This window comes from Zea mays, chromosome 1, assembly GCF_902167145.1.
Source record: "Zea mays cultivar B73 chromosome 1, Zm-B73-REFERENCE-NAM-5.0, whole genome shotgun sequence".
Classification (NCBI taxonomy): domain Eukaryota; kingdom Viridiplantae; phylum Streptophyta; class Magnoliopsida; order Poales; family Poaceae; genus Zea; species Zea mays.
In genome coordinates, this window is record NC_050096.1 from 218975222 (window position 1) to 218998532 (window position 23311).

The 23311-nt window shown below is 42.3% G+C and overlaps 1 protein-coding gene and 1 pseudogene across 2 annotated transcripts; both read left to right on the forward strand.

Moving 5' to 3' along the window:
• Positions 1–11607: 11607 nt before the first annotated feature.
• LOC103643280 (histone deacetylase HDT3-like) lies at positions 11608–14980 on the forward strand (annotated as a pseudogene).
• Positions 14981–17560: 2580 nt separating this feature from the next.
• Positions 17561–22923, forward strand: LOC100285764 (uncharacterized). Of its 2 annotated transcripts, none has more exons than XM_035958787.1 (12): positions 17561–17823; positions 17928–17996; positions 18841–18900; positions 19002–19049; positions 20842–20930; positions 21036–21072; positions 21156–21203; positions 21905–21973; positions 22073–22117; positions 22218–22279; positions 22367–22439; positions 22515–22923. In XM_035958787.1, the coding sequence occupies exons 1-12, from the start codon at positions 17803–17805 to the stop codon at positions 22590–22592; spliced, it is 699 nt and encodes a 232-aa protein (XP_035814680.1). In that variant the 5' UTR covers positions 17561–17802; the 3' UTR covers positions 22593–22923. The 2 variants fall into 2 exon arrangements, with proteins under 2 accessions (XP_035814680.1, NP_001152126.2); NM_001158654.2 differs by having other exon boundaries at positions 17568–17823; positions 20842–20936.
• The last annotated feature ends 388 nt before the right edge of the window (positions 22924–23311 follow it).

The following is a 23311-nucleotide window of genomic DNA, read 5'->3' on the forward strand; positions in this document are numbered from 1 at the left end:
CGACAGACAGCCTCCCAACGGCCACTTTTGGTGGTTGGGGCTATAAATACCCCAACCACCCCACCATTCATTGCATCCAAGTTTTCCAACTTCCTACACCTTACAAGAGCCATAGCATTCAATACAAGACACACCAAAGAGATCAAATTCTCTCCCAAGTCCTTAGTTCATTCCAAATCAAATAGTGACTAGAGAGAGAGTGACTTGTGTCCATTTGAGATCTTGCGCTTGGATTGCTTCTTTTTCTCATTCTTTCTTGTGATCAACTCAATTGTAATCGAGGCAAGAGACACCAATTGTGTGGTGGTCCTTGCGGGGACTTTGTGTCCCGTTTGATTGAGAAGAGAAGCTCACTCGGTCTAAGTGACCGTTTGAGAGAGGGAAAGGGTTGAAAGAGACCCGGTCTTTGTGACCACCTCAACGGGGAGTAGGTTTGCAAGAACCGAACCTCGGTAAAACAAATCATTGTGTCTCACTCTTTATTTGCTCACGATTTATTTTTCGCCCTCTCTCTCGGACTCGTTTATATTTCTAACGCTAACCCGGCTTGTAGTTGTGCTTAAGTTTATAAATTTCAGATTCGCCCTATTCACCCCCCTCTAGGCGACTTTCAGAACCCTTTCTTGGACTCTTTATTGGTTTGTGTTGAATCTTTGGCACCTGTAGAACTTATAATCTAGAGCAAACTAGTTTGTCCAATAATTTGTGTTAGTCAATTCAACCACCAAAATCATTTAGGAAAAGGTGTGAGCCTATTTCCCTTTCAATATGTGCTTCGATTCTGGTACAATACTATTGACTGTACGAGCTTCGGATTCCTCCCTGAATTCACGTTGTTGTTGGGAGTGCTGGCGCTCTTCTGGCTGCTGGCATCGAGAGTAAGTAGGTTGCAGTAGTGGTGGCGGTGGGAGCTGAGGCCAAGAAGCCCGTGAATGGCTTGCCGAAGCAACAGAAGCTGCAGGTTGGTTGCCCACATATTCTGGTATGTAAGGAGAAGGGCACGAAGCAGTATGTAGGACTTGCTTCGGCTGATTCTGCCGAGCTTCTGCTTCGGCAATCTCTTTTTGCTTCAGGATGGTGATCTGGCAGGTTCTTGTAGTGTGGCCTTTGTCCTCTCCACAGAATAAGCAATAGATTCTCCTGGGCTGATCCCCATATCTTCCTCCGAAGCCCCTGGCGCCTCTGCCCCTTGGAGCTGGCGGCCTGAAGGAGCTTTGCTGCTGTCCCGAAGACTGTGAGGTGTGCTGTGGCCTCTGAAGCTGGCTTCCTTTGTCATCATTCTGACTGGAGCTATGGACTGATCTAACATGCCTAGGGTGGACTCTCCCTCCGAAGCCCCTAGTCATCTCAGAAAATCTATAAGCTTCCTCCCTTCTTTGCCAGAAGTCATTGTCAGCCCGGATGTACTCATCCATTTTCTGAAGCAACTTCTCTAGAGTTTGGGGAGGTTTCCTGGCGAAGTATTGGGCCGTAGGTCCTGGCCGAAAACCCTTGATCATGGCCTCAATGACAATTTCATTGGGCACTGTGGGCGCTTGTGCTCTCAGTCGCAAGAACCTTCGAACATATGCCTGCAGGTATTCCTCATGGTCTTGTGTGCACTGGAACAAGGCTTGAGCTATGACTGGCTTCGTCTGAAAGCCCTGAAAACTGGTAACCAGCATGTCCTTGAGCTTCTGCCATGACGTGATTGTCCCTGGACGAAGAGAAGAGTACCATGTCTGGGTCACATTTCGGACTGCCATGACAAAGGACTTTGCCATGACAGCTGTGTTGCCTCCATATGAGGATATTGTTGCCTCATAGCTCATTAAGAATTGCTTTGGGTCCAAGTGGCCATCATACATGGGTAGCTGGGGTGGCTTGTAGGATTGTGGCCATGGAATAGCCTGCAATTCTGCTGTCAGGGGAGAAGCATCATCAAAAGTAAAGGTACCATGATTAAAATCATCGTACCATTCGTCTTCATTGAATGAGCCCTCTTGACGAAGCTCCCTATGTTGGGGCCTTCGGTCATGATCATCTTGAGTAAGATGACGCACTTCCTTAATAGCTTCATCGATCTTCCTTTGAAGGTAGGCCAGCCGAGCCACCTTCTCCTTTTTCCTTTGCACCTGATGGTGAATGATCTCCATGTTCTTGATTTCCTGGTCCAACTCCTCCTCCTGAAGTGTTGGACTGGTGGCCTTTCTCTTTTGGCTTCTGGCCTCTCGGAGAGAGAGAGAGTCTCCTGGTTTGTGTCCAGTGGCTGCAGTGCAGCTCCTGGCGATGTTATCTTCTTCGGCGACATGACGAAGGTTGATGCTTTGCCGAAGGTTGTGGAAGTGAGTACACCGGAGGTGGGCACCAATGTTGGGGGCTTGTTCTCAAATGCTATGAGTTAAGAACAAGGCAACACAAAAAGAAGTTAATGGTTAATGTCCTTCGTCCTTCGAAGCATTATTTCCCTTAGGATATAATGATCTTTAGACGAAGGTCATGAAGGACGTACCTTCATCATCATAGTATATGTTAATGGAGGAAGAAGCATATGAAACATGAGAAATAACATGAATAATCATATGACATCCTGAATATATCTTTATTATCTCATCATGGATAAATAAGAACAATATTGAATTACATTTGAACCTTCGGCTTGACAGAAGGTAAAAGTTCAAGCGTGACGCACGAGCGAGTACAAACCAGCGTGAACAGTACAGGGGTACTGTTCATCTATTTATAGGCACAGGGCGCATCCTATGTAAAATTACATTCATGCCCTTTATATTTACTATTGACTTAAGGACAATTCATCGAGGACTAGATAGCCTTTTCCCCTTTAAGTCGGTTCCTCTTTCTGCCGTTGAGCCGAAGCTCCCTTGCTCGTAGCTTCGAAACTGCATCGACCTTCGTCTCGACCATGCTTTCCATATCGTGTACAGTTTTATTCTGAGTCCGAAGGTACCTGTATATATATTATACTTAGGAAACATTGTTAAATCAGGTTTTTGAGGACCTTCGGAAGACGAAGGCCCCCAACACCTATGCATGGATAAGTGATAATAAAAACATTATTGGGTAATAAAAGTGGTCAAGGGCACAACTTGCCTTCAATGAGCTCCTGCTCAGCAACTTCTACCTGCTAAACACCCGGATCCTCGACCACTGGCTCTTCTACTCGCCACAATACAAACAAGCATAGTACAAAGGAGAAATTAACATCACACCAAACATGTATACAAAATACATATTAATAATCTACACTTTAAAATGAGAACGGTACTTTGCACGGTCGTTTACATTGCCTACTAGAGATGGCCTAACTATGAGGTGTCCAACAGTTACATACTAGATGCTAGGGAAATGCCAATCTTGAGCGTGTTGGAGAAGATAAGGTGTTAGTTGATGACAAGACATGTGAAGAAGGTCAAGGATTTGGCACATGAGATGGTAGGATCAGTCTATCCAAATATTAGGAAAAAGACAAATAAGAACACATAATTAGCAAATATATGTTATGCACTCCTAGTAGGACATGGTGTATTCCAAGTTATGGAAAGGGGTTACCAACACATAGTGGATCTTAGAGCCAGGACATGTGGCTACAAAAGATGGCAACTCACTGGGATACTTTGTCTCCATGCTATTAGCTACCTCACACATGACATGATAACACCTGAGAGTGTAATTCCAATTTGCTAATCAGTTAAGGCTTATAAAGTTGCATATGGAAACAACATTTGGCCTTGCAAAGATATGAGTGAATGGCACCATGTAGAAGATCCACAAAGTCTTCCTCTTGTTTATGAGAAAAAGCTTGGTAGACTAGCTAAATCAAGAAGGAAGCAGACACATGAAGTCAATAGAAATAATGGAACTAAACTTTCAAAGCATGGTGTTGTCATACACTGTAAGCATTGTGGTGAAGCCAACCACAATGCTGCAGGCTGCAAGCTAAAAAGGATGGGTTTCAATGCAGAAGAAGCTAAGGAACTAGTAACAACTCAAGCCACACTGCAGGAAGAGGCTAGGCAAACTGCCATTACTATAACTAACACAAAAAATGTTGCAAATGAAGAACCTACCTAGGAAGAAGTCCCACTAAATCAGGTATTAACTTGAGTTTTTCCCTTTTACAGTGTTTTTAGTTTTTGGATATAGTTTCTTTTAATTGAACATTGTTTCAGTGCATGATTTGAACCTAGTTCTTCCCCCACTTTTGTAACTTAGGAAGAAGCACATGGATCTATGCCTACAATGGACAGTCAACTACTAGCACATGTAACAAAACACACTATATTTATGTGCTTGGTTTGGTCACTAAAAGTGTAGGCAATGTTTATATGTGTTTGATTTGTTGATGTACTCTAGAATCTAGGCCATCAAGCCTTTCTCAGCCACAAGGTCCTCTACCAGATTGCTCCTACATCAGCACAAATGAATTGGTGCATAGGCTTGTTCCGTTGACTACAGCTACAAAGGCTAAGCAAAAAGAACCACAAGGAAGATGAAGGAGGTTGGTTTAGCTTGAATCAAGAAAGGTGGGAAGAAGAGAACTGATGCTGCTCGAATCACCTGTGATAGTAGCTGATAGGACATCCCCTTTTGTGTTTTGTAATGTCCCGTGATGCTTGAATCACCTGTTATGTAATGTCATGTGATGTTTGAACTTGACATTAGCTTTATGTATGCCAAGACCTTTTTAGTAGCTCTCTAAGACTATTATCAGTGATGTGTTATGTGGATCACTCTAAAACTTTAATCGGTATTGTGATATGTGAACGTGTCTATTTCTGTGATGCTTATGTGATAGTGGCTATTTCTGTTATGCTTATTTTGATACTTATGTTCATGTCAACATTTGGATAAATATGTTCATTTTCACCTACTATTTATGCGATGATGTTTGATAAGTCTTGTAAAGTTATTCATATGTGTATCGCTCTATACTTCAGATACTAACATTCACATAAGGACATCTAAACTTCAAATACTCGAAATCATATACACAAGTTCAGATAATAAAATCTAGAAATCCAGCTAAACTTCAAAAACACAAAAACAGATAGATAATTTATACAAGGACATCTGGGATTCAGTGTTGACTTTATATAAACAAATTCATATAAAACATCTTCATTAGAGTTTCATAATTTAGATACACAAGTTCAGAAAATTAGACTCCAGACACATTTCATCACAGTACACAGATTCATAAACATAAGGTGCCCAATTATGCACCACATGGTACACATTGCACACTAATAAGAAAACACACAAAAAAGCAATGATCTTCAGTAACTGGATTATTTCTTTCATAATCCAACTAAAATAGTGATCTGCAACACTTGTTCACAATTCTTCAATCCAATTTTCTTCTCTATTGCATCCTCCAAACTTTCATGTTTCTTTTGTATCTTATTAATCATGTCTGGATAGTCTTCCTCCCATCGCTAGATGGTACGTCCATAGCCATTTTGCTGCCAGTGAACCAAACAAAATACAAATTAGTTCAAATGCAGGTTAAACCAACCAAGGAAATCAAATTCAATCCAACCTTGTGCTTCAGACAATTGTAGAAAATCCATCCTTGATATCCATGCTCATCTATACAATCCTTGAGCTGTAATATAACATAGCGACCACAATCGAGGCACAAGACAATAGGAATGGTTGGATTACACTAGTGCTTGAATGTCCCCGACCAGCTCGATTTGCCTTCCATGGCGACGATGAGAATGGCTGGAGCGATAGTGGAGGCCGTTGAGATCCAAATTGAGCGGACGGTCGGCCCTTGGGCCCGGACAATTCGTGTGCCCAAGATTAGATTAACTCGGTTGTTTATCCTTATCTCGTACGTGATTATCCATCTAATCACATAGGAGTTGTTGGCTATCTCTTAGGAAAAGGTCTAGACCTCATCCCCTATAAATATAAAGGGGTACGACCGATTGAGAACACTCGAACACATTCCAATCGAACTAATTACTTTATTTACTTTTCTTGTCCTAGGAGTAGATGTAGCGTAGTTCAAGTTGTAGCCTTCCGCATATGCACCTCCACCCCTATTCGACTCTACGTCGTCTAGATTTGTCCTGGGGTGGCCTGCCGACCCCAGGACAACCCTATGATCTTTACCCCTTCTAAGGGGCAAGATCTACTTCGTCTACTTCAATCAAGATCTCTTTCTCGAATTGATCTCTTAATTTCTAGGTGACTCTACGTCATCTGGAGATGCCCCGGGTGACCTGCTGACCCGGAGCGCCCTAAGGTCTCTGTCCCAGGGGACGAGATCTAGGTCATACGAGGAGAAGAAGACGACCCTGCGCCATCGCGGACCGTCTGGCCTAGAGCTCGGACCGTCCGGACTGCGCGCAGTGAAGGCACCGATTCTGCCGCCAGGTTGCAGACCGTTCGGCCCAGAGTCGCGGACCGTCTGCGCCCCCGCAGCAAGCACTGCTAGGCGACCCGGCGACCCGTCGTAAACCGCCACCACTGTTCACCTCGCGTAGCCGAACCCAAGGAATTGCTGCTCATCACGAGAAGGCCCTAGGGTTCGTTGCTGTTTGGTACCAAATAGGTGGTGACCATCGTAGAGGTGTTGCCCCACATTTAGGATAACTACTTTATTTAACCTTACATCATCTAAAGGTGTCAAATAACGCCAAACGGTTTATTATAGTGTTTGGTGACAAAAAGGCACCAAGAGAGACGTGAGCGAAGCCGACGAGGATTCATTAGCACCACTAGCTACAACCTAAACAGACTGTGTCTAAAGAATGATTCAGTCGCAGATAACCTTAATTGAAACCTAAACAGTGAATAAATCCTCAGGCTGCCCGCACTCGAGAGCTGTAAAGCATGCGCTACCAGATACAGTTAGAAATACAAAAAAAAATCTACTGCAATGTTGCACCTTATCACCCACTTTAAATTAAAGGAACAGATGACGAACGATACTTCCAGAGCTACTGCAAATCTCCCTCATCCGGTCATGGAAACTTGTGAGGCGATGTGGTTGTACGTGTGTGGTAGCGTGGTAGAAAGAAACCATATAATATATGGTAGTTGATATAGAATTGAGATATAGTTTATATATGACTATGGAGAATTGTAGTATAGAGTAAAGAATTTTGATGACTAGGATAAAATAATCTTTTTAGGGTAAAAATCTCTATGTTTACTATATTAAAGCACCAGTTTCAACGTTGTCCCGCGTTAATATTTTTCAAAAAAACCTCTACATTTTTTAGAATCAATCCGCACTTCTACAATCTCTTCTATACTATCTCTACTACTTATTAAGGCGGTAAGGGTAGCCTGTCGTTCTGTCTTCGTTCAATCTGGATCGTCCATCGCTGTTGTTCAATCTGGATCGTCCATCGCCACACTAACCTGCTAGACGCGCCCTCCTCACCCCGCCCCATCCGCGCGCGCTCGCTTCGCACAAAAAATCAACACAAGTTGACAATACCAAGAGCTGATTACACGAGCTGACTGCTTCCTCTGTAGCAGGAAGGTTTATAAGTTGCTACCGCAACCTTTGACTGGCCGATATGGTACATTATATTTGCGCCGCGGTAGCCTGCGTGGGCTGCGTTATTTGGTTAACGTATAAGGCCCATCTATCAATTAAATTCTATAAGGCCCATCTACTTCATCACCGCAGGCAGTCGCGCGGCGCTCTCATCCCCGCAGACAGTCGCGCGACACAAAGCAACCGCGAGCAGGAGGTAGAGACGAAGACTCGCCGCCACCGGGGATGGCCCAAGCGCCGTCGCACCCCCTGGCCCCTCACCGCGGTCCTCCCTCCATCGCCCTGCCTCCCCCCGCATCCCCCGCCGTTCCTTCATCCACAATCCCTCTCACGTCTCTGCAATCCCACCCAGCCCCAATCCCCACTGCCCTCGCCGCCACCCCCGAGGACTCCCCAAGCAACCGACCTTCACCAAGTGCTTCGACTATGCTCCTCAGCGCCCCGATCCGGAGCCTCCGAGCCTCGATCCCTCCTCCTCAGCGTCGCCGGTGCCCCGCATGCTCCCGTTCTCCGGTGCCGGCCATGGTGCCCCCCGGTCGTAGTAGCCTGCGCCGGATAAGCCTCTGGAAGAGAATCGGTTCATCCGGCGCAGCGAGGCAGTGAAATAGGCTGCCACCGAGGCCGAGCGGCCCTCGGCTCCCAGCACGCAGCAACCGAAGTTGTCGCCATAGGAAGCCGTGAAACGTGCGGTTGAACTCCTGGGTGGCGGGGGCCGCGGCGGCGGGGGCCGCAGCGGCGAAGATGGCAGAGGGCGTGGTGGCGGGGGTCGCGGCTCCCATGGCCGTGGCTCGGGCCGTGGCAGGGGACCGCAGGTCTGTTGATGTGGAAGACGACCGGGAAGCGATCTACTTGGGGGGCAGCTGATGGCGATAGGCTAGAACAGTGTCTCGGCGAGGACAAGGTGAAGATTCTGGAGCAGGCGTTCATGGAGGCAGCAGATAATGTGCTGCCACATCCAATGGAGGATGCTTACCTCGAGGCTTGTCACACAAACAACATGGTTTGATTGTCTTGATGAATGTTTGATTGTCTTAATTATCTGCCATTATCATTGTATTATTCGTCTTCAGTACAATGAATGTTTGATTGTCTTGATGAATGTTTAGTTTTGATCTTTGATTTCGAATATATTTTATGGACTATCTATATGTCGGTTCTCTATACAAGTATTGTTGGGATTCTTTATACTGATACTCAGTTGTATATATGTTTCTCAGGAATGGAAAATGTGCATATATGGTGCTGATTGCAGTGAGATTAGCCTCGTCCAAGTTAAGGGATCTGGTATGTTAAAGGATTCTGCCTGGTTATATTGATTTTATTATTAGATAATTAATTACCCTCATAGACACACCTGTGTTTTACTTAAGCATGTTTTGATTTTGTTTCCTGTTTTAGCCATGAACTAGACAAGATTAGAAGTTTAAAGAGGCCTTACATCAAGAGAGTACAAGATCGCCATAAGGAAGTACAAGTCTTTGAGGAAAGTGACCTTATGAGAAGCTTGAGAAAATCAACTTGAAAGTGACCTTCATGATGATGTATGACCATTTTCTTATTTTAGCAAGACACATTGCAGACGCAGCCCTGTTTTGCCCTGCTTTCTATCACTAATTTAAATTGTTCTTCTTTCTTATCTTGTGCAGACAGTAAATTGTCTCAAACGCAACGCTATTGAAATGGAGGGATACATTCGCCCTCTTGACGTAGTAATAATTGTGTCGCAGTATATACCTTGCTCTGATGTTAGTTTTTTGTTTTAATCAATAATTAACAGTAGACAAGCTTTTATGTTATATCATTCATTAGCATACATACTCATTCTTTTATTATATTTATATTTCCAGGACCAGCATTCTGATGGTGTTGCAGATGATCATCCCAACGATTCCTTATTCTCTCCAACATACCATCATCACAAGGTTCGTGATTTGAATAAATAACCTAACGAAAGGTATAAAGATAATAAAATTGTCTGATTTGTTGCCCTGTATATTTGTTGCCCACATCGTAGTTAAATTGTTTACCTTTGTTGAAATTAGTTCTTCTAGGCAGCGATTTTTGTATAGCCTTGATCTTGTGAGATATTGTATGAGACACTAAACATCTTAAACAAAATGCTTCCAATTAAATATCAATCGGTGATTATTTCTATTATGCACCATTGTATAAGAGTTGTTTAACATAAGGCATATTATTTCTGTTCATTAATTCATGGTAATTTTGTGCTAGATCACAACGCCTTTATAACATATAATGATAACCACTTGAAAAACTTTTTAGTTCTATTTTGGTTGTTTATCATACTTTTTCGGAGTTTCATGTTGTTGCAGTTGTTCGGGTTGGTTCTGTTACAATACTAAACTTCTTACGCATCCTTTTTGGACAGTTTGCACTTAGGATGTCATATTGAAGTATTTCATTGATGTTTGGCTCATATTATTTTATTTCCATGTTTCTCCTTTCTCCTGAGTAATTTACTTCTAGAAGAATACTTGGAGAACATTTTATGGATATTTTGTTTTAAAGATCATATTTTTATGTCAGGCTTTCGTGGTAGGAAATTTGTAATATTTTTATGTCAGGCTTTCGTGACGACCTAATTTGTTTTAAAGATGGAACAATCCTTTTTAGACTACCAGCAGGCACAAGAACTTAGCTTTGGTTCTGAACTTTGTTATTTGCAGCAGCAAGCTCAAGCAGTTATCTTATGTTCTGAACTTTGTTATGCACATGAAATTTGTTCATATTTTAGTTTGCAAGTTATTTTATTTATTTACCAGTTACTTTCACTTGTCTAAGTTGTATTGGCTGTAGCAGTTAGCATGCATGAGTGTTGATATGAACATTTTAAAGATGGAACAATCCTTTTTAGACTACCAGCAGGCACAAGAACTTAGCTTTGGTTCTGAACTTTGTTATTTGCAGCAGCAACCTCAAGCAGTTATCTTATGTTCTAAACTTTGTTATGCACATGAAATTTGTTCATATTTTAGTTTGCAAGTTATTTTATTTATTTACCAGTTACTTTCACTTGTCTAAGTTGTATTGGCTGTAGCAGTTAGCATGCATGAGTGTTGATATGAACAGAGTAGTTCAATACTAGGTATAGTGACTACTTTCAGAGAGTTCATAGTATGTTTCCTTTATTGCAATTCCAGGGAGATTTGAGTAATGCAAGTTCTTCAAATTTAAGCATTCATCGGTATTATGTATCAAGATGTTGTATATTCACCTCTCCGGACTTGTGTAAATGTTTCTTAGTCCTAATGCACTAAGGTTCCTTTTTTGCTCTTTTAAATCTGCAAGGTGGTGTCTGTTTTTTATTCAACAGGAGGTCTACATGGTGGTGTCTATAGGTTAGTAGTTTAAATTTGAATTTGTGTGGGTTGTGATGACTCCTGAGTCAATTTCTCACAGTTTGCAATGTCTTTTCTATTCTGTAATTATAAAATCGACTCCTTCCATTTCTGTGAGGAGTTGAATTTAGTGCTATTGTTTCCTGCAAAGTTTAATACAGTGGACAGTATAGGTTTAGTATATAGTGTTTTACTCTATTGTTGTTACAATTAGCACAAGCTGAAGCGAATTCATTGTTTCTGTTAGTATCTATATATGACTGCATTTACCTGAATTGGATTTGTGTTATTATTTTACGTACATTTTTTGGGGTGAGAGTGATAAAGGTATAGGGGTGGAAAACAACGTTTTGCTTTTTGGATTTGGCTGCTATATGGCTAAAGGTTGGTTTGTTGTTCAGATATGTCAGAAATATAGAACTTATATCTAGATGAGTAGATAACTCCTAAAATCTCTACTACTTCTTAAGAGAGGGTCGTAGGCGTCCACACATAGGCTATAAAGATCCATCACCATCCAAGGCACACTTACCCCTGCTACATGAGTGGCATTTCCGATCTGGCCTCGATCGATACATATGGATTATTGGAATGATTTATGCTTACTACCACTAGCAATGTGGCATTGTCTATTTTCCCAGTGTGTTAGGAAAGAGTAGATTAAATGGTTGAAATCGTACATGAACGAGTTCTATTTGTTTAGTGTCTTATTATTATAGCATGTGATGCCAATGAATTTCGATGTTTGCAGGTCTCGATGTCAAGCCTGGTTCCACTGTTAAGTGTGAGCCTGGATATGGTTTTATGCTGCACCTTTCCCAGGTAAAACTTGTTGCTACTATACTTACTTTCATCTGTTGGATTGTAGTTGCTTTCGTCTGTTGGATTGTATTTACTTTTCTCTGTTTTACTTTTGGATTGCTCTGCATACTTATGATTTGATCTGGCAGGCTGCTCTTGGGGAATCGAAGAAGAGTGATAATGCGCTATTGCCTTGATGTATGTCAAAATTGATGATCAGAAACTTGCCATTGGAACCCTCTCTGTTGACAAGAACCCACACATACAATTTGATCTGGTTTTCGATAAAGAGTTTGAGCTGTCGCACACATCAAAAACTACCATCGTCTTCTTCACTGGCTACAAGGTTGAGCAACCATTCAAGGAAGATGGATATCCTTTTTTATTTAGCATTGAATTAGTTCTATTTCAAGTAGAAGTGATCAGAACTTTTTTTGTTTCCTTGACCTCTTGTTTGCCTTCTTCCACAATGGATCTTGATTCTGAAGATGAAGACGAGAAGCTGAATGTTCCAGTAGTCAAGGAAAATGGTATTTATACTTTATCTGTTGCCTGTTTTTGCTGGTGGTGTTTTGGGTTGTTTGGATTATGAATGCATTTACTTGTCTCAAGGCAAAGCTGGTGGGAAGATACAGAAAAGTCAAGAAAAGGCAGTTCCTTGAATTTTTCAAAAAGAAAGGTCATTCTTTGTTTCCTACCTATTATAGTTTCTTGGTTGTTCTATGAGAACATAGTTGAAGTAGAATTGGCTGTTGACAGCTATGAAGTTACTCTGATGTCATGTCAGAATTTCTTCAACCACTATTTGTACCTAGGGATAATCTTGTGTATCCTGTGAAGCCATCTCACATCTTATTGTGGAAAAAACAGTTAATTGATTCAGCATAGTAAAGCATAAGAATATTTGGTTGTTCATTTTTTAATAATGTATATGTTTCTGATTCACCTTCGATTTTTACAGATTTTTACAGATATTTTTAATAATGACCTCGGTGGACCCTATGCATTTCTTGAGGTATGAATATTGTGTGCATAAGCTAGAGCATATGATTGTCATAGTCACTTCTGATCAATTTTACTTCTAAGGCATGTGTTGGCCTCAATAATGTCATGAGATACCAATAATAATTATTCTCTATATTTGGCAGCCACTTTTTGTTCAAAGACCCCTTCTATATAAGATACAGGCAAGGAGAGAAAAGAGGTTTGGCCCTTAAACGATTTGTCAAATAATTTGAACATTTGATCTCGCTGTGTACCGTTCCATGTTCAGTTCAACAACTTGATAAGTGAGGTTCAATATCGTGCCTATGTCTCCTATGTTTAATGTCATGGCATGGGCACAACCAAGAGTGGTGAGCACCAACGGTGCACTTTACCAATTTAGGATTAGGACTATAGTTTCTTTGTTAGTTAGTTTTTTAGCTGTCGCCGTTGTAAGTCATTTGAGGCTTGGCTTATTGGAGTTTCTCTTCCGGTTTCCTTTACTATTCTTTAGGAACTATGTACATAGAATAAGTAATATAAATTGTTGGTGTCTTCTTCTCATGATTCTGTTTTTACTTGGCTACAACTCCAAAGGCTGTAGGATTAATATATCATTTTGGTGTCAAATAATTGGAGTTGGTCATTTATTTGTTTGTGTTAGAAATCTGGAGTCTTTTATTGCTCTGAATGCCCAGCAGCTAAATAAGGGTATTGTTCTGAATTTAGTCACACCTTTTCATTAATAAGACCAAAACATTTTATTTCATAAATGTCAATGAGGTTTGGAGAAGAGAAGAAAGAGCAATAACCAAGTAACCAACAATCCACACACTGTTATGCTTCTATTTTTTTATACATTCAAGTTTTCAACTTCTAATAGACGTCTTAACTAGATGGCTTCATATTCTTCATGTGCATAGTAAATAATTACTCAGGTGTTATCTTTTTTATGAACTACCTGCACTATTCAAACACGAAACTTGTTTGTTGCTGTTATTGGTCTGTGTTTGACAGTTTATCTCTACCAATGCAGGATTCAGATAACTGTATCACTTTCTGCAAGTACAAATACACAAGCACAGAATATCTTTCCCCTTTATGTACTTTTAGCTAGACCTACCAGTAATATTTCGCTTGAGGGGTAGGTGCAACTCTCCTCAGTTTGTGAAAACGAGTAATGAATTTTTAAGTTTGCCTACTATAGGATCTTATTTCTGATGCACGATTCATTTTTCAGCATTCTCCGATATATCGAGCGGGATGATGCTTGGTGGACGTGTACATACTAATGTGATGCACCTTAGCCACACCGAGGTGGACGACAAACCTAACTCTACTGGATTCTAATGTCCACTCGTCTTTTGTCCTCTTGTAGATTAATCGGTCTCGAAGCTTCCAATACACTCAGTTCTCACATGAACGAGTGGGATGGACCTCCCTAGAAACCAAACACCCCTGAATCGCAGTCATCATCAGCGAACGACAATCCGTGTGCTGTTGCGATGTAGTAGTACTACTGAAGCACGGAGCGAACCGCACAGGCTAAGCCCGCACGGAGCGAACCACACGGGAAAAGCTGATGGGAAGAAACAGAAAAGTCAAGAAAAGGCTGTTCCTGCAGCTTCAAAATCAAGTCCGGCTTCCAAGAAGAGCAAGGATGACGATGATTCTGATGAGGGCGAGACTGATGATTCTAACGAGGACGAGACAGACGATTCTGATGAGGGTGAGGGTTTGTCTCCTGAAGAAGGCGATGATGATGTGAGTTAGTTGAAAGATGGAGAAATGGTTTGTCTTCATCTCAGGGTTGTTCCATATTTATGAACTTTGATTTGATTGTCTTGTTGTAGGATTCAAGTGATGAAGATGATACCAGTGACGATGAGGAGGAAGACACTTCAACTCCTAAGAAGGTATGACCTTCATGGATTTAATTATTTTTCTAATTTATTGTTATTAGATAATATCGAAGTGTTGTTGTTTCTTCAGCATGAGGTAGGCAAGAAGAGAGCTGCTGAAAGTTCCATGCTGAAAACTCCTCTATCTGATAAGAAAGCAAAAGTTGCCACACCGTCAGCTCAGAAGATAGGTGTGCCATTGAACGGATTAACAAAACTGTCGTCGAAGATTGTATAGGTGTGACTCTGTTCAAGGATAGTCTTGAGGTTCTAGAACAGAAGAGTAGTGGTGTGCATCAGTGTATCTGTTTACAGGATAATAGTGGTTGGTTAGGTGTGTGCAGAAAAAGTTTAGTGTTATGGTTTGTATGTGATACATATTAACTGTGCCTTGGAATGTTCATGTGTTGTCCTGATTGCGTGTGATCTCTTATTCAGTTCAAGTTGCGTTTTCTACATGGCCATGGGGACCATCTGCCGTCATTTTCTTTTTGTGATTTGGTGAAAAAGGAAAGGATGTGCACCTTTGCAAGCGGGCATGGAGATGAGCTGCACTATTTTTTTTTACAAAATGTCTGCTGGGATTGAACTGTCTATTTTATAGAAAGATATTTTCTTTTAATGTCAATGGAAAAATTACGGATTGTATAGATCCCATATATATAGCTAAGGCCAGTGAGTGTTACAATGTTTTGTCAGTTGATGTTATGTCAGTCTTTCTATTGTCTTTCTATTGTTAATTCCGAAAGTAGATTTTATGCCGATGAACTTTTATAAAAAAAGTCTCGTTATCTCTCCTTTTATAATAAACTGCCAAATCATCAAATCTACTGATGTATCACAGTATTACAAATTATGAAATCTACTAATGTGTCATAATATTGGATACAGATAAAACTGATGTTATAAAAGATATGTACGCCCGTAAATCTTCTTTACCAATTTCTTTAATCATACTAATCTTGATGTTTTTATTAATGTATACTGTAAGTGTCATACCAATCTTATGCCGAACGGCTATGACCAATCTTACTCTCAGTGTCATACTAATCTCCTGTCAAAGTCTCGATAATGTTTTTAATGGGTGCACCAATGACTTTTTAATGGGTGGTCTTTCCACAAAGGACATGCCAGTGATATTGGTAATGTTTACCACATAGATTTTGCATATCACAGTGATATTTGTCGTTCCGTTTATATATTTCATACAATGTTTTTACTCCCGTCGCAACGCACGGACACTCACCTAGTTATAATAAAAGAGTTTATGTAAAAAATAAAGTAAAATCTCTACTATACTTGAAAAACCAGTTTTAACGGTCGTTTTGCGTCATATTTTTACAAATAACTACTCACATCTATATCAAATTAACTCTGCATCTCTCCATGCACACAACTTTCACGTCCGGCCCGTTAGTCAGTCAGGTGGTTAAATTAGCGTAAAATATTTAAAAAAGTGGTGCAAGAGGTGGGGTTCAAACCCAAACCCTGATGAAAGAAGGGCATGAGACACTGAGTGAAGTCATCTAACCAGTAGAACATCATGGTCAATTGTTTTTAATATTGAATATAAATTGTACACATGTATATACGAGTTTTGTAAAATAAAAAAATATAATCGTATCGGGCCGGATCAGCACTACGGGCCGAGACTACAGTCCAAACACGACACGACGATCGTGTCGGGCTGGCCCAACCACTATTAAATGGGTCGTGCCTCGGACCAGCCCGCCAGACACAACCCATTTGGTTATCTAAACCTCCGCACGATAACGATGGTCCTCGCCTCAGTTGTCGCCACCTCGTTCGTCATCTGCTTCTTTTCTCTCTCCCCTCATGCCCCTGCCTCCGCGCCACACATTCTCGGCAGAGGGTGTGGGAGCAGACGACTCCTCCCGTATTCGTCCGACACCAGCCCCGACACCGCCCCACACAGTGGCTATTGCACGTCAACGAGGGTGTTTCACAACATACACGCACCATCATTTTCGCCGCCGTCGGCCGCCCCGTTCGTTTTCTCGGCCTTCGCCCTGTTCTTCCTCCCCAACCTGCTGCCCCTGCCCACGGTCGCAGTCACGAGCCGACGCTAATCGACGCGAGTACAGACGAGTCGGTCTTGCTCCTGGCTTTTCTTCGTGCTTGTCGCCGAGGAGGACACGATGGTGCCTGCCACGCTTAGGTTATCTTGACGATGACGAGTCTAGATCTAAGATATTGGACAACCAAAGCCTATAGCACGATAGCAGTCGGCATATGCTACGGAGTTGGTGGTGGTGTTGTGTCACCTCGACGGGTCCAGGGCTGGAAGGCACTCGCATTCTCTCGCCCTTTTCGGACTAACGCCTAGCGTGGTGCCTCTCGGTTTGGAGCTGCTCTGGCTGTGCTTCTTTCTCCACTTGCGTGCTCTCTCCCCGTGTGTATCTAGCGGTATACTACCTATGTCATCTCCAGATGTCCATGTCTTCATCGTGTTCTTCTCCGGCAACGAACATGTATGACTGCCTCTTCCCTTCCCTTCCTGGCCTACGAAACCTTGGAAGTGGGGGAGGCGAGGAATGAGGTCCCTGATTTGCTGCTTATGGTACCCATTCGATGCTCGCCATCACCTGTCTACATGGCCTTTCTTTTACCACGATATCGACTCGCTTAGTCAAATAAAAAAATTTATGCGGAGAGCATATGCAATCAATAAAAAATCCTGAGATCTTTTTGGTGGATAGTTTACGTGGATATTGTTGTGAGCCATCGTAACACACAGTCAACCGACTAGTTATGTATAAGTGAGTATTTGAACCTTTGTTGTTGGCTCTACATTCACACTCACCTAATCAATATAATATATATATTTTTTGTTTTATTAAAATAAAATTTATTCTATGTTATATATAAAAATCGTAATAATGCAATGACATCTGACTAGTTTAAAGTTATATATAAGTGCGAATCGAGGTGCATTTTACTATAAAATGCTCACCTACAGCTACAAGCCAACGAACACCGATTCGTTTCCCCTTGGCACCTGGCGCCCTGTCGCCTTCGAAAAACAGCCGCCGCCGTCGCCCGTCCCGGATCCGACGGCCCCCGCTCCTTCGTCTAGTATTTATACTAGTGCCTTGCCGGCGCTGCTCCTGTTGCCTCTCGCATTTGCCCACGCCCGCAGCGCCTCGCCTCGGCTGCTCTACCTCTATCCCGCGACCCGCGAGATCGGAATCGCGGCGCCCCGCCGCCCTCCTCCAAAATGGCACCGTCTCTGCTCGGGGTCACCTTTCCTCCCTCTCACTTCCTCTTCTTCATTCAGGTGTGTTAGTTAAGCAGAGGAGGTGGCTTGGCTTGTTGCTCATATTTCTGCGTGGATGCGTCCAGGGGTTCACCAAGTCGTTGGCCATGACGGTGCTCTCCGAGATCGGGGACAAGACCTTCTTCGCCGCCGCGGTACGTCTCCTGCCTCCATCCCCCTCACGTCACGTCGCCTGCTCTTCCTCCTGTCCTTTTGCTTGCGTTCCCTGCCTCTCCTTGCGTGCGCCGTTGTCCCGTGTGACTGCGTAGACGGGCCGGGTGCACTCCCGCCAGGTGTTCGGCGGTATGCCGCCGCGGCGTGCTTCTTTGCTCGGCTGTTGGGTGCGACCGTGGGAAGTAAATTTGTTCGGATGACAATTGGCGCTGGCTCGATCCCGTCACGGCATCGTGCGGTAGCTGCAAAAGTGCAGATTCGCCGGTGGAGCGAACGGGTGAAGCGCCTTGGAGTCGAATTTTTGGTTCGATTCGCTTCAGTTTCTACTGCTGCTGAGCTGAGATGACTTCTTTTTATTAATTTTTTAAGTAGTGACAAGTTGTTTGCTGTAGATTGGGAGCTCGGATTTGTTTAGTTCCCTCCACCGGGAGAACTAATTGTGCGCTCAATTTGATGCGGCCAGAATTTTTTACCCCATTTTACTCGGTGCGGACTGTTCCTGCAATTTGCTGGAGCTGTTGCACTTGCCGAATTCGCGATTCTGCCATATCGGTAGTGTCCTCTGTTTCTGGAGGACTGTCACCGGTTCTGATATGATGCTTGCCCTCTTCCACAAGAATTGATTCAGCAGAGTACACTTGAAATAACGTAGCTTGAGGGTTGCGTCTTCAGAGGATGAGGGATTTGTCAGGATCTGGACCTAGCAAGACAAAAAAACCCACTTTCTTTTCAATATTTTCCAGTGCCTGCCTTTATACGCTTCTTTTTTTATGGCCCTTGTTTCGAGCACTGGATTTACTCATGCTCTGTACTTATATTTGCTAGATTCTGGCTATGCGCCATCCCAGGAAACTCGTATTGGCAGGCTGTTTAACTGCACTAATAGTGAGTATATTCCGAATTTCACATGCTGACCTATGTTATCCTTTTATTATATGTTCAGTTTTTGTAACAAATAATTTAATTGATTTAGTTATTAATTTTAGGTCATGACAGCTCTATCGGCTTCTCTAGGTTGGGTTGCACCAAATCTGGTAAGCTACTATAATGATTTTTGGGTGTCTACTATGTCAAGAAGGCAAAGTATTTATTTCTTTTGTGTGTGTCTGTTGCTTTGCGGACTCAAGCATATGACACCAACATGGACATGGATGTAGTGTCTGGCAATGTATGCTATTTCAGGCATTATGTGCCCAACTTTTATTGGATCGTAGAGACATGCAATTATAAATTAAGTGCTGACTGTATTGGCTTTGCATTGATCTGGTGCAACTATAATCCGTTGATTGTATTCTTATTAAACTGTTGCAGCTACGATCCTTACAATTGTTCATTATGGTTACTAAAATGCCCTTAAGTTATGCATTACAAGAGGATTTTAGTCAACACGACACACTTGTGAAGTATAGTGCTTGAAACAATGATTTGCATAGCCGCGCAAGACATTGAGGACCAATGTCAGGCTGGAGACTGGTTCGCCAAGGTCACCGAGAGCATCTGCCATAGTTTTGAAACGACGACAGTAGTCGGAGATGGATAGATCACCTTGGACGAAGTGCCGGAACTGGGTGTCGAGATGGAGGGCACGAGTCTCCCGATTGCCGAGAAACTGATTCTCAAGGGCAAGTCATGCGACGCAGGCAGTGGCTCCACATTGCATGACCATCTCAGCAAGTTCCGGGGAGATGGAACTGGAGATCCACGACTTGACAACGCAATCCATGCGTGCCCAGTCAGGGAAGGTAGGCGCGGGAGCATCGTCGAGGATGTGGCTGTCCAGGGAGTACTTGCTGACGACGAGGAGAATCTCATCGCGCTAACGAGAGTAGTTGTTGGAGGTGAGGTCGAGGACGATGTGGACGAGACTCTGGATGTTCTGGATAGCGACGACTTGTGAGTGAAGGTTGATGATGGCAGCAGCCTCGTGGAGGAGGATGGCGTCACGAAGACCCTTGGCAGCATCACTATCTGGCTCAGAGATGTGGGACTGAGCGTCGTCGTCGTTCGGGATGTCATTAGTGGCATCCTGAGCAGCAAGGGCGTGAGCACGAGCCGCGCGTGCGAGAGCGGCGGAACGCGTTCGGCAGCCACGACGCGCTCCTAGGCAGCAGTGGCCGCCTCCTGCTCCGCCTGGAGATCCTGGGCGAGGGCGGCGGCCTGGAGGCGAGCTTCGAGGTCAGCTGCAGTCAGCGCAGCGGTGTCGTCGACGGCAGGTGGCGGTGGCAGATTTGAGGGAGCCATGGCCAGAGGAGGGCGCGGCCTGGGGTCGGCGTGCAGAAGGGCACAGCCTGGTTATGGCGCGCAGGGGAAGGATGGTGGCGCAGCCTAGATGAAGCGCCTAGGGCAGCGGAAGGGTGAGATGGATCGAAACCCAAACTCGTGATACCATGTGAGAAAGGGAGAAGAAGAGAATAGCAGAACAACTGCTGTGTTTCATGTATTGTAAAGGGGAGCAGAGGTATATATATATATAGGGCTATAGACACAGGGAAGAGGGAGATCTCAGGTTTATAGAAACAGTACCCGTGAGATCTCCCTGGTTGATCACTATCCCAGATTGGCAGGATCCTATCTACCCTATCCCCAATCAGTGGGATCAGATCCCCTGTAGCCATGTACACCAGGCACATGCCATAGGCGCCTGCTGTTACCTTTGCTAACAACTTGGGGTGGATTTTAGTGCTAGCTGCACCATTTTATGATTTTCTCTTGAACCATTCTTTGTTTTTTTGATTTTTTCTGTTAGCTTATAGTGCTGTTACCTTGCCCAAAAGAATGTTTGACAGTTCTGCAAAATGTTATGACTGACTGTGTTATGTTTAACAGATTTCACGTAAATGGACTCATCATTTGACCACTCTATTGTTCTTTCTATTTGGCATTTGGTCATTGTGGGAAGGCTTCAAGGAAGATGGGTACCGGTCTGTTGTTGCCTTTCAATTAACTTTTTGTTTTATGTGTTTCGGTGTTTTTGTTATCGACTTGAGCCACCTGGCTAAGCATTGCAATTCCCATTTCAGAGATTCGGAAGAATTGGCTGAAGTTGAAGCAGAGCTGGTTGGCAAATTTCATCATTGTAGTATGTTATTTTATGGACTGCATTTTAAATTACTTATTGGCAAGTTCTACCTAATTTACAGGATGCTGCCTTTAAGAGTAATAAAGGTGAATCTAAAAATAAATTTAAGGTCAGTACAATTATATTCTATTGCAGAATGTTTTTCTTTCATAATTATATGATTATCCATTTGGATGATGTGAAAAATAGAAATCATGAATGAGAAAAAGATAGATTTACATTTCCTGTACTATATCCTTGAAAATACTAATTTATTATGCATTCAATATGCCTTTACATAGATCCTACCAATTTGGACTTTTGGTGTCTATCTAGCTTATGGTTTCTTCTGTTCTTTGTATTCTCAAAAATTTTATTTGTCTGAGTAGTCTTATGCTTATTCATGTATAGTTGGGAATAGTGATGGGAACTATATGATGTTATCATCAGCTATGACTATCTAACAGTTCAAGGGCAGTTAATATGGTTGATGCATAGTCCAAATATGCTGTCCTCTTTATGGAACCTTTGGCATCAGCCTTTAGGTTTTGTAGTTTTTTTCTCTAAATTCTTCTTTGGTGGACTGTAAAAGATGTCATCTTTTTTTCACCTAAAATTGGCAAAGAAAAAGAATAAATTAAGCAGTTTCTGATTGCTCGTCTGCACACGTCTTTTCTTTTCTATTGCTTGTGTAGAGAAGACACATTTTAAAAGATGGGTAGTTAAGAAAGCTTTGCTTATTTGGGCCAATTTCTTTGTTACTTTTGGTGTTGTAATTATAGATTAGTTTGAATTTAATTATTATTGGATTTGCAACCTTTTTTAATATAGGCGAATGATGATATGAAGAAACAGCAAAGACCATTTCTCATGCAGTTCTTCTCACCAATTTTTCTGAAGGTAGCAACTTTTTATAATATGCAAGAAATGGTTGGCAAAAGTAACATTCCTTTGTTTTATCTGCAATATTAACATCTATTTTAAATTTGTGTGCTGTAGGCATTTTCTATTACATTCTTTGGTGAGTGGGGTGACAAGAGCCAGGTAAGTTGTATAAAAGTACTGTTTATCTTCTAGCTCTGGAAATCGTCTATTGAGTCATAAATAGATAATGTTTTTGCTATATTGATGAACCTCTTGTCAGATTGCTACAATTGGCTTGGCTGCTGATGAAAACCCGTTCGGTGTTGTCCTGGGTGGAATCATGTACGAGCTGCTTCTTTTACTGACCTGGCTGCTCTATTTACATGGCTTATTGTGTGTTCCCTGGTAAAAACTTCTTTCTGTGCTTAGAGCGCAAGCACTCTGCACTACTGCTGCCGTTCTTGGTGGAAAGAGCCTAGCGTCCCAGATATCTGAGAAGATGGTTGGAACTAGACTAATTTTTTTTTGCACTCCTGTAAAATGTCCAGCATTTAATTCGATGCTTGTCTGGTTGTAGGTTGAACTGTCAAGCGGAGTGCTCTTCCTGCTCTTCGGTATCATGTCCTTACTCTCTGGACCAGAAGGAGAATTGTAATCCCTGCTTGAGCCTTTTTCAGCTAGCTGATTAACATGGCTTTCTCTTCTTAGACCTATCTTATTTCAGTACATGAATGATGGCAACGAAAGCCATCCATCCATGGCGAACAGGATGGTGATTTAACAGTTTAGCCGACACGCTGTAAACATTTCAGTCGCCCTTCAAAAATTACTACATGTTACAGAAGTCTGTAGCGATTGTATATTTGTATTCTGTCGTGCCCAGCACGTGAAATTTTGTTATCGCAATTACATGCGTTAACAAAGCTTTGTTCGTGAACCAAGTATTCAGGCAATTAATATGGGGCTTATAGCAGGCCTTTGTCTTTTTTCGTTGTGTTATTCCTTTAATATTAAATGTCGGCTAGTTTTCTATGGAACTTCAAGTCTTCAATTGTGGCGAAGGTAACGAAACAAGGCCAATCTTATTGAATGTTTTATCAAAATTTTCTGGACATTAAATAAATTGATATGACAATATAAATGGAGAGATAATAAAAGTTTTATAAGATAAAATCAGTTTAATGGGGATAAATTTGTCTATGTTGTTTTTGGCACGTGAAAGTTCAAAACTGGAATATGGAACTTTCATTGAAACTGGCCTAACAAGGGATGTATTCGTATGTATTTGGATTCGATCCGTCTAAAAAAGCTGAGATTTGATTTGTATCCGAGTCCGAATATTCAGTATCCGATCTGTATTCGATTTATATCTGT

Bases quoted from the DNA above. Each gene is read 5' to 3' on its own strand.
- LOC100285764 (NM_001158654.2), top strand. From the start codon at position 17,803: ATGGCACCGTCTCTGCTCGGG. The intron at 20,937-21,035 runs GTCTGTTGTTGC...TTCCCATTTCAG, and splicing joins TTCAAGGAAGATGGGTACCG to AGATTCGGAAGAATTGGCTG. The intron at 21,974-22,072 runs GTAGCAACTTTT...TGTGTGCTGTAG, and splicing joins TCTCACCAATTTTTCTGAAG to GCATTTTCTATTACATTCTT.